At 29.9% G+C, this 11214-nt stretch overlaps 1 protein-coding gene across 1 annotated transcript; it reads right to left on the bottom strand.

The window, feature by feature from the left end:
* Positions 1–2528: 2528 nt before the first annotated feature.
* Positions 2529–7218, bottom strand: LOC107870983 (ABC transporter G family member 1). The gene is made up of 9 exons (XM_016717718.2): positions 6444–7218; positions 5547–5626; positions 4984–5448; positions 4717–4803; positions 4501–4626; positions 4206–4400; positions 3816–3902; positions 3443–3701; positions 2529–3312 (listed from the first exon to the last, which is right to left on the bottom strand). Exons 1-9 carry the CDS (start codon positions 6958–6960, stop codon positions 2912–2914), a joined length of 2217 nt encoding a protein of 738 aa, XP_016573204.1. The 5' UTR covers positions 6961–7218; the 3' UTR covers positions 2529–2911.
* Positions 7219–11214: the final 3996 nt, after the last annotated feature.

The raw sequence follows: 11214 nt of genomic DNA, 5'->3' as shown, positions 1-11214 counted from the left end.
GGGGTGTAGATGCGGATAACTTGTGAAATAGATCCATTACGCTGCGGGCCTAACGACTTGCAAGTGTTCACTGTTCACCTCCTCCTTTTATTTTTGTTCCCATCCTTAACATCATCATTTTTACTCCTTTCTTTTCTCTTTCATTTTGACCGAGAATAATAATACTCACCCACTCAAAGATTCCACACAACATAGACCATTCACATATACTCCATTTTTCCTTTTCTTGGTAGGAGCAACAGAAAAGAATAGAGAACATTGCACCATCTTTCTTTTTCTCCAACGACTGAAAAACATAAACACAAATAATTCTTCATTTTCATCACTTCACAATTCCACTCTCAAGCACACAATGTATTTAAATAATTTAAGTTGTTAACTATTATAATTTATTATATTTTTTTATGTAATTTTTAAATTAATATACGTTACTTTTTTTATCCAAATTTTTGTAGCATTGATAGTCAATTATATTTTAAAAATAATTTAAATTTTTAATTATTGTGATTTATAATACTTTCTTCTATTATTTACTGTACTTTTTATTTCATTTTCAAATAATATATGTTGCTTTATATCTTCTTCTGTCCCGTCCCAATTTATATGACACTAATATAATTTTGATAGTCAATCAAATATTTTATGTTGATATATCATTTTGTTATTCTTATTTTTCTAATACATAATGACTTATAATAAGGAGTGATATAGTAAAATCATCGTTCGAAAGATGAAAATTTAATTTATAACATTAAGAGTTAATTTCGCATTTTATGTCTATTTTATTTTTTATTAAATATTATTTATTTTCTTAATACCTAGATGACTCATAATAATTAATTAAGAGCGATTGATTATGTTATTACTATAAAAATTAATATAATTTTATCATATCCAATAGTAAGCATAGATAATTCACCGGAATAGTATATTAATTAAATACGTGATGCTATATTTACATATGCAAAATATGATATTATTAAACATTATTGGATAGTGCATTATATTTATCTTTCACAATAATAAAATTTTACTATATATTTTTGTTTATTTCTTTTTAACTTGATACATATTGACCCAACAAAAATTCTAAGAAAATATTCATTACAAATTTATTTTATTAAATTAAATTTATTAATTTTGTACTTTAAAAATTTAAAGTTAAGTTTAAATATTAGTATTTCTATATAAGAAAAAAATAATTTTAAAATTTAAACTTACTAAAATAAATAAATAAATAAAAGATTATTTTTTATATAAAATTCAATTAAAATAATAAAATTGATTTACTTTAAATATTTAGTTGCAATTAATTAAGATAATTTTTTATTTTGTCATAATTTATGCTGCACCGATAAAATTTTGAGAGTTGAATAGAACTTTTATATATTTTTAAAAAAGCATTTTAACTTGTTAATTATTGTGATTTATAATAATTTTTACGTAATTATCAAATAATATATTTACTCCTTGTGTCCTAATTTATGTGGCTTCGACACAATTTTGAGAGCCAACTAAAATTTTATATATCTTTTAAGTATTTTAAATTATTAATTATTATGATATGCAGTACTTTTTCTTTTATCTCAATTTATGTGGCATTGCTAAAATAATGAGAGTCAATAAAATTTTTATATTCTTTTAAATATTTTAAGTTATTAATTATTGTGATTTGTGATAACAGATTAGTTTTGAACATGATAGCCAATTAAATAAAAAAAAATTTACTTCCAATATGTAGTTATAGTTAATTAATAGAATATATTAAATATTTAAATAATTATGATGAAACAATGAAATTATTATATATTGAGGCATGATATGTAATTAAGTGAGAGTAGAGGGGTTTTTTTGGTAAGAGTTAATAAATTTCTATATGTCTTTTAAATGTTTTAAGTTATTAATTATTGTGATTTGTGGTAACAAATTAGTTTTGAACATGATAGACAATTAAATAAATTAAAAAAATTTACTTCCAATATGTAATTATAGTTAATTAATATAAATTAATTGAATATATTAAATATTTAAATTGTAATGATGAAAAAATGGAATTATTATATTTTGGGGCATGATATGTAATTAAGTGAGAATAGAGGGTTTTTTTGGTAAGAGTCAACAAAATTTCTATATGTCTTTTATATATTTTAAGTTATTTATTATTGTGATTTGTGGTAACAAATTAGTTTTGAACATGATAGACAATTAAATAAAAAAAATTACTTTTAATATGTAGTTATAATTAATTAATATAAATTAATAGAATATATTAAATATTTAAACCATTATGATGAAACAATGAAATTATTATATATTGGGACATGGTATGCAATTAAGTGGAAGTAATTGAGTTTTTTGGTAATTGGAAGAGGTGGTCGAAACAACCTCTTCTATATAATAGAAAATTAAATACTAAACATATTTACATAATTTGCAACTTTTAAATGTTTTTACTATTCATAGAAATTATTGAGGATTTAACAGTGAACACGTGCAAAACAAAAACACACACAAAACAAAAAAAGAAAGAGGCGAACAGTTAACACTTGTATAGATCATATATAAAGGTTCACTAATAATTGATATATGGAATGAATATACATGAATCCAATAAAAAAAAAAAAAAAGGAGGAGGTGAACAGTGAACACTTGCAAGTCACTGGGCCTCGAACGACTTGTAAGTCGTTGGGCTCGCAGCGTTTTGTCCGTTTTGATTTTTTTCAAAAGTAAGTACCCCTTTTGAAATTTTTAATTAAAAAAAAGCCCTTTTGGCTATCATTAATATACTTTAGTACACATTTTACATCAGCAACAAAATATATAATCAACACAAAAGCAATGCATCTTTTTGATCAAGGTATTGAACTTCTCAACACATCGTTATTAATTCCTTCTCTATGATAATATTTCTTCAAGAGTCAGGATCTTCTGCATGAGTTGGATTCTTAGAAGAACGAGCCATAAATGATCTAATCATAGGCTTAACTTTCTCAACAGTCTTAATTATTCCCAAAAACATGAACCTGTAGAGTATCACCATTCCAAATATTATTGCAACATCCACCCATTTTGAATATCCCATTTCCACTTGCCATACATTTCTCAATATCTCATCACCACTTATGATGGATGGCCCTCCAATTTGCTCATTAGGGAAAGTCAATCCCAAGAATTCATTCTTGTAGAATCCTTGATTTGCATATTTATGAAATGCAATGTAATACATTGGATACTTCCAAAATGGCTTAGGAAGATCATCAGGCAACCTGAAGAAACCTCCATTAAGCATCATAACACCTTGAATTCCAGCTCCTGTTATCAATCGTCATAAAATTAGTCCAAGAAAATATAATCAGATAAAGTTTAGACATGTTAATAATCTACACGTTTGCTAATTTTGACCAACTAAAATTCAGTCAAACCGTCCATTTGACACCCTTACCTGTTATAATCCCCATGAGAAAGTCAGGGACAATGCTTGCTACAATCATCATGAGACTTTCGACTAACATCATGGTTGCAAATAGCATTAATGCAAAATAGGCGAAGTGATCGAACCCCTTTTGTAGTCCGACTAGGTAATAAGCCATAGCGCCAGGCGCTACTGAGATTAATACAAGGTAAGGAATTGAAGAAAATGTATTTCCCACCACATATGCAGCCACACCATAGTGTCCATTTAATCTTTCTCGAGTGAAAATCTAGAAGAAAAAAAAAGAAGGGACGTATATATATATAAAAGTTATTCTGAAAAAATTTATGTTACATAATAAATGGACAAATTGTTATATAAAAATAGTTATAAGTGCATATACTTTCATATCTTCGACAAAAGAAGGGAATCCACCAATGGCCATAAAGGTTAAGAAGGCAGCAACAAACATCAGCATTGATCCTCTAGCCTGCATAATGTATCAATTGGAAGAAAGGAAGTTATTAGACGAATTAACTTGCATCTTACTCTATCAAAATACATGAATTAGCGGTGGACAAAATCTGTCATAATCAGCCAAAAATTCAATATAGGACGAATTAGCCACATATGTTATAAAATCTTGTTTGATATCGCCCCTATTTAACGATTGATTATCAATGAATTTTAATTTGTAGCTAATACCTTTTTCTTTTATAGTGTTAATATTGCGATGAAACTAGAACTTTTTAGATTTAACTTATATATATGTTGACGAATAAAAATACTTTACCTGAATAGAGCCAAAGTCGTGGCCAATGTCATGAAAAATAGTGCCAACACACAAGCACAAAGCAATATAAATTGCAAAACGAAGCCAGTAATAGCCAAGGTCACGATACATGTTCACGAAGGACCTCCTTGTGAGAACCATACACTGAGTAATGAAACTTGCTTGCTTTCCTTTCTTTGCCTCTTCTCCTCCACTCTATATACAAAGTAAATGTTCATAAAATTATCAGTTAGTATTATATGCACCATAATTATGATTCTAAAACAACATGACTAATATTATACAAATTAATTACCTGTTGGGAAATTTCCATAACTCTGCGTTGAACTTGTTGACAACCTTGTGAGGTCTTGTATGACTTAACAAGAATGTTGATTGCTTCTGTGGCAGTGGTTTTTCCCGTAACTCCTTTTTCGATATCCTAATTAATTAGGATAAATAGCCAATTAAGTCCTCATGAGTAATTAATTATCTCTAAACGAAGAAGAAGATATAAATCAATAATACTTACAATATCAAAGTCCTTGTTGATTGTCCTTAGGTAGTGATCAGATGGATTCCTCATTGTTGGACATGGGAATCCGTTCAAAGCAAAATACTGCAAGTTACACATTTGGCAGGTCAGGAAAAAACAATTACTTTACTAGTGAAATAAATAAAAATATCTACACTAGGCGTAGGTATAAAATATGTACTATATTATACATTAATATATAGAACAATATGTATTTGTCGATTAATTAGGTATACATTTTAGAAGTCAGAATGTGATATGTACCTCATTTGCAGCAGAAATGGAGCCAAAGTAGACAGTCCTTCCAGAAGACAAAAGGCAAAGATTATGGAAAAGTTCAAACACTTCACTACTTGGCTGATGAATAGAAGCCACAACAGTCCTTCCATCTTGTTTAGCCAATTGAACTATTCTATTCATAACATGATAAGAGGCAGCACTATCAAGCCCACTTGTTGGCTCATCAAGAAATAGGAGTTTTGGCCTTTTTAGTATTTCAATACAAATACTAACTCTTCTTTTTTGTCCCCCACTTAGCCCTTTAACACTCCATCCACCAATTCTTGTGTTCATTGCATCTTGCAAACCCATTTCTCTTATGGTTGCTTCAGCCCTTTCTCTCTTCTCGGATCTCGACATCGAATTGGGGAGTTGGAGTTGGGCTGAATAGTAAATTGCTTCTCGCACTGTCAGTGTCGTCATCAACGTGTCATCTTGTGTCACGTATGCCTTCAAAAAAGAAAATAAAAATGAGTCACGCTTAGAAATGACAATGTATACATAGAAGTTAAACTCGAAAAAAAAAGGTGAGATGTTAGTTATCGTACCGAAGTGCCAAAAGCAAGTGATTGCCTACGACCATTGATGAGGATTTCTCCTGTTTGTCTTGTGTTCGAGTCCAATCTCCCTGCAAAACTTTATTTTATAGGATTTTTTTATAAAAAATAGTTAACAGGCTTCCCTTCTTGTTTTTAACCTCTATTTTATAGGATTTTTTTATGTGCATTTCTAATGTATCGACAAGCTACCATAGTACCACTAATTAAAAATTTGTGATGCGATAAATATGATTTTAAATTTTTAATTAGTGTTTGAGTCTTGAGAATTGAGATTTAAAAAAAAATAAAAAATTAATAACGAATGTTTGCTCCTCTTAACAGTTTTGACACGATGGTTATTTCGATTAATCGAAACACAAATCATAAATTCAATGTTGAATGAAAACTTTAAAAGATGTCTCTTTCTAGGGGAATATTCTTTTTTCTTGTCTGTGCTTCGAGTCAAAATCAAAATCTACCGACCCATTAGCCATCCTTAACTATGTAAAAGGAAATAGTTTTATATAATGTCCTAATTTTTACCAAATACTGTTTGATCCATTCTTTTTCAAGCATTTTTTTTTAAAATAAATTTATAAGCACATAATTAGAGCGGAGTAAACCTTTTTATTATAAAAGTGTATTTATCAGTAAATTTGATAATGTTTCTTTTTTAATATTTTAAGGACTATAGATCGACCACCTCCTAGTAGCAAAATAATTACCGAGGGATGTCGATAATGAGTCTAATTCTCTACACTTAATTAGAATATTAGTTCGAGTTTCAAGAATGAAAAATCTTTCGACTTGAGTACCTTACTCCCTTATTGAGTCTACTAAGTACAAATTTTGATTAATCGGTCCAGTAAACTTTGAATATCAAATAATTAAATCAAAAAAGAATACCTGCTAGTGTATCAAGAAGAGTGGATTTGCCACAACCAGAAGGGCCCATAATGGCCAAGACTTCACCAGGTTGAACATAACCAGTAAGGCCTTGTAATATAGCTCTCCTCCCAGTTTTCTTGTCTGGTACAGTCACCCACAAGTCCTTCCATGTTAAATAAATTCCTTCATTATACAACTTTCCACTCAAAGGCACATCATCATATCGAAAATTACTAGTAATATTATAAGTACTAATCATAGGATGAACATTAATTTGTGGTGGTGCTTCATAATAATTTTCCTCTTCTAAGGACCTTTTTATTTCAGAATCAACCCTTAGAGATGGTGCTCCAACTGAACCAATTGCAACATGAGGTGTTTGACTACTAAATGGGAAATTTTTGGTTGGATTAATGTTGTTAAAAGGAATATCTTCTGATGTAATGCTTTCATTTGTCTCGGATTCATGACGTCTATGAGGTGATCTATTTGGACTAGGCGTCCATCTCGGAACATAATTAGATTGCATCTCCATTTGCTTCTTTCTGTGTGTGATTTTGTGATAGTTGCTCAAAATTTTGTATAGAAATTAAGAATTAAGAGAGAAAGAGAAAGGTAGAGAAATACTAATTAACTTGGATTATTGTTAAGCGAATGCATGGAATAGAGTGGAAAGGTGATAGATATTTATAATGTCAAAGAGGAATATGGTTGGGAAGTTGGAGCAGTATCTAGTTGTACTATGAAACAGTTGACCAAAATTAAATATACTCCTATATTGGCTTCCAAGGGATGAGATACTATAAGACATAAATGTGTATTCCTGAATTTGGCCTATAAAGGTCTTCATTTATCATTTCCTCGAGTGTTAAGGCTGATTCGACCTCTTCTGAATAATTGTCTGAAAAGGAAGTTGCTAGGCATCTTCATTTTTTAATTTTTATTTTTGTTTTTCTTTACCATTTGTTAGTTCCTTTGTAGTTGTAACCTGTAAGGGTTTTCTTTTCGATAAAAATAATTGAGGTATATTTTCGATAGGGAACACTTTAATTTACCTTCTTTGTTGCATTATGTATCCGATGTGAATTTAGATTATCAAGCAGATAGCTTTAGATAACTATAAGTCATATGCTAAGCTACTCTACAAAAACTAGAAGATACAAAAATTTTATAGTAGTAGATAGGAGTAATTTTTTTATTTTATTTGTATAAGCTTTAATAGATAAAGTTATCCTATATCTATAACAAAGCGAAAGATAATGATTAGATAAAGTTATCCGATATTTATAAAGTTATTCTAAAGATACAGTTCCGATCTTATTAGTTATACTGATGCTGGGTACTTATCCGACCCGCATAAAGCTCTATCTCAAACAGACTATGTATTCATATGTGGGGGTACTGCCATATCTTAGAGATCAATAAAACAGTCTATTGTAGCTACTTCATCGAATCACGCTGAGATTATAGCTATTCATGAAGCAAGCCGAGAGTGTGTATAGTTGAGGTCCATAATACATCTCATTCGAGAAAAATGTGGCTTGAAATGTGATAAAGTACCCATAATTTTATATGAAGATAATGCAGCATCCATAGCACAACTGAAAGATGGATTCATAAAAGGAGATAGAACAAAGCACATTTCGCCAAAGCTTTTCTATACACATGAGCACCAAAATAATGGTGATATTGACGTACAAAAGATTCGGTTAAGTGACAATGTGGCTAATTTATTCACCAAGTCTCTTCCAAATGCAACTTTCAAGAAGATGGTGCACAAGATCGAAATGCAGAGATTCAAGGATGTTCTTATTATGGGGAGTTAATACGCATTGTACTCTTTTTATCTTACGAGGTTTTGTACCACTGGTTTTCCTGTAAGGTTTTTAATGAGGTAGCCTATATGCGTATTGTTAGACATTCAAGGGGGAGTGTTATGATATATATCAATTATAGTAAATGTCTATCAAGATCTATCTAGATCTATTTGATATCTATCAGGATTTGATGTATTTATCTTTTAGTGTGAAACTAGGGGCAAATTCCCCCTATAAATAGAAGGGCTTCCTTCATTGTAAATCATCCCTCAAGAGAAGAAATAAGAATCACTCTCCCTATTCTCTCTACTCTTCTTCTTTATTCTTTCTTGTTTTATAATAAATACAAATTAATCACACTAATTATTGAAGAAGAATAAAGAATTAACCAAAATATTTAGATATTAAATTTAAAAAAAAAAAGATAAATAAAAATTGCTAAAGACTTTTCCAATTCTTTTTCCTTTATAAATAAGGAATTTAAGTGATTGAAACAATAAAAATATTTAATTAGTATGTGGAGTATTAATTATAAAGTCATTTATTATTATAACATTAAAAAATAGAGCAAAAAATAAAAAATAAAAAAAATTAAAAAAGATAAATGGCATTGGAGGTTTCTTAGATATGCCACATAGGATGGACTACAATTCTCCTTTATATATATATATATATATATATTGATTTATCTAGTTTAGTGACCAAAATATCTATCAAAAATATCTTTTTAAATTTTTAATTAAACATAAAGTGTAAAAAAGGGAGGAGGGGCTTCTAAGGTTTTTATTTCATTTCAGCCCCCCTTTCTCTTTCTACTCTTTCTCACTCTACAAAAATATGTCTGATTTGAAGGCATTTATGCATAAATTGAAGGCATTTCTGCACGAATTGAAGGCATTTTTGTACGAATTGAAGGTCAAGCTTATACTATATACCCGAGTTGAAGCATTGAATGTATTTGTTTCCACTATGCACGAAGAAACTTGTGTTTTCTTTAATTTCTTGAGTTGGTTTTAAAAAATTGTTTACTCTATTCAATTTGAAGCTTGTTAGTTTTAACTTATCAATTTTTTCTACAAATAATTTGGTTTTGGATGTCTGTCCGTGATTTTACTTTACAATGGATGAATGTTGTGATTTTTTGATATAATTTGCTTTATCAACTGAGTATAGAATGCATCCAATCGGTTAGAGTTAGGGTTCATGGAAGCATTTGGGGATAAGATTTATTTGGGGCTAAGGATAGTTGACTGTTTGGGGCTAGGGTTTAATTCTGCAATTATAGTGATATCTGAGCTTAGAATTTATCGTGGAGAATCGTAGATGAACAGAGATAGTTTTCGAGGCTATCCTTCTTAGAAATTCTCTTACTCACATTATTAGCAATGAAATTAGAGAAATTCATTTTTAGATCAAGCACCTTAAGATTAGACCGGTCCCAAACTTATCCTGTTCACTTTAACACCTTTTTGAAGAACAAAAAAAAGGACTTTTTCATTTGTTGCATGGGTAGGGAAAGCATGTTAGGTCTGATGGTTATTAAGTTTTGGCCGATTTAATATGGCACTGATAAAGTCTTTGCTGAGGTAGAAAGCTGTGTTGTTTGGGACTATGTAGCTAATCAAAACTTTTTGTGTAGTAGCTTGCTCTATTTCTCTCTTAGTCGAAAAATAAATAGTTTTAATTAATGATTTTGAAATTTTGCTTTTTTATGATCGTAACATGATCATAAGCAGCTTGTGCTATTGTCACTTATTGATTTTTGTGTTTCCCCTTCTTGAAAGACCATTTTGGGGAGGGGGGCGGAGGGCTTACATGTTGATTGAAGAGCTTTTTTATTTATTTGATTTTGTCCTTTTTTAAAAGATTAATGCCAACCAATTACACCTCAATCCCAAATAGTATGAATCATTATTGTCAGAGTTTGATTATTTATACCTGGTTGTCAACTTACTACAACTCTCCTCTGTTACGAGGACTCATAATGGGCTATAGGATTAAAGGATGACAACACCTAGTGCTGTTGTACCATTTCTGATTTGAACTGCAGCAGTAGTCCTATCAATTTGAATCATCTGTCCAGTCTTTTTTGGAAGAGTCATTCAACCAATAAGATTTTTAACTCTAACAACAACTGGTTGTTTTGGATCTTTTTACTTTGTTTACTTGTCAGCCAATGCAATCTTGATGCTGCAACTCCAACATAGCAGCAATAGAGTCCCAACACACCAATTCCAACTTTTCCTACTCATTTTAAACCTCCTCAGTACTACAGCAACATATGAAAAATATTTTATTTTTAATTAAAGGATAGTAGTGTAAGGTAAAGGATGCAAGAAAATGCAGGATCTTGAAAGTTCTAGTAGGAAAATACAGTGGGAAAAGTAGCTGAGAGATAGAAAGTGTATTGTATTTAGTGAAAATAGTGGGTGTTGAGAGTTGAGATATTCTTTGTGAAAGTTATATTAGTGATATGTAATATGTAGTCCATATCAGACAAAATTAGAAATAGTACAACAACACTAGGTGGGTGTACGTAGTCTTTTCTACCCTGTGAAGGTGGAGAAGTATGAATCTTGGATTGAGAAAAAGATTGGATTCTTTTTGTGGTTTTGGAGATCTAGGATCCTTTTATAGTTTTTTTAGGTAAGTATAGCAACTGTATTTATTGTTTGTGTTTGTATATGTTGGTACATTATGTGTAATCTTGTTGGAATTTATACTGTGAAAATGGATTTTACTATTTTTGGGGTTTGACTTTGCTGTGTGAATCTTAGATTGATAAAAAGATTTGATTTTTTTGTGATTTTGAAAATCTAGTAGTGTAAGTATCGATTTTCTGATTTTGTCTTCTTTTGATACTGTATTTGAATTTGATTTTTGAGTTCTTCATTTGTGATTATTGGCTGAGAGTTTGTGTAGGGGAACTTGAATAGAATGGAATGGATATAGAAGAATATCCATATCATGGA

The sequence above is a fragment of the Capsicum annuum genome, chromosome 5 (genome assembly GCF_002878395.1).
Source record: "Capsicum annuum cultivar UCD-10X-F1 chromosome 5, UCD10Xv1.1, whole genome shotgun sequence".
NCBI lineage: Eukaryota > Viridiplantae > Streptophyta > Magnoliopsida > Solanales > Solanaceae > Capsicum > Capsicum annuum.
The sequence above is the reverse complement of the archived record's forward strand: the minus strand, read 5'-3'. Positions and strand labels throughout refer to the sequence as shown.

What these genes read in the sequence shown, in the direction of transcription:
- LOC107870983 (XM_016717718.2), bottom strand. Translation starts at nt 6,960, where the DNA reads ATGGAGATGCAATCTAATTATGTTCCGAGATGGACGCCTAGTCCAAAT. An exon ending in TCAACAAGGACTTTGATATT is followed by an intron (nt 4,627 to 4,716) that starts GTAAGTATTATT and finishes CTAATTAATTAG; the next exon opens with GATATCGAAAAAGGAGTTAC. An exon ending in TCTCATGGGGATTATAACAG is followed by an intron (nt 3,313 to 3,442) that starts GTAAGGGTGTCA and finishes GATTGATAACAG; the next exon opens with GAGCTGGAATTCAAGGTGTT.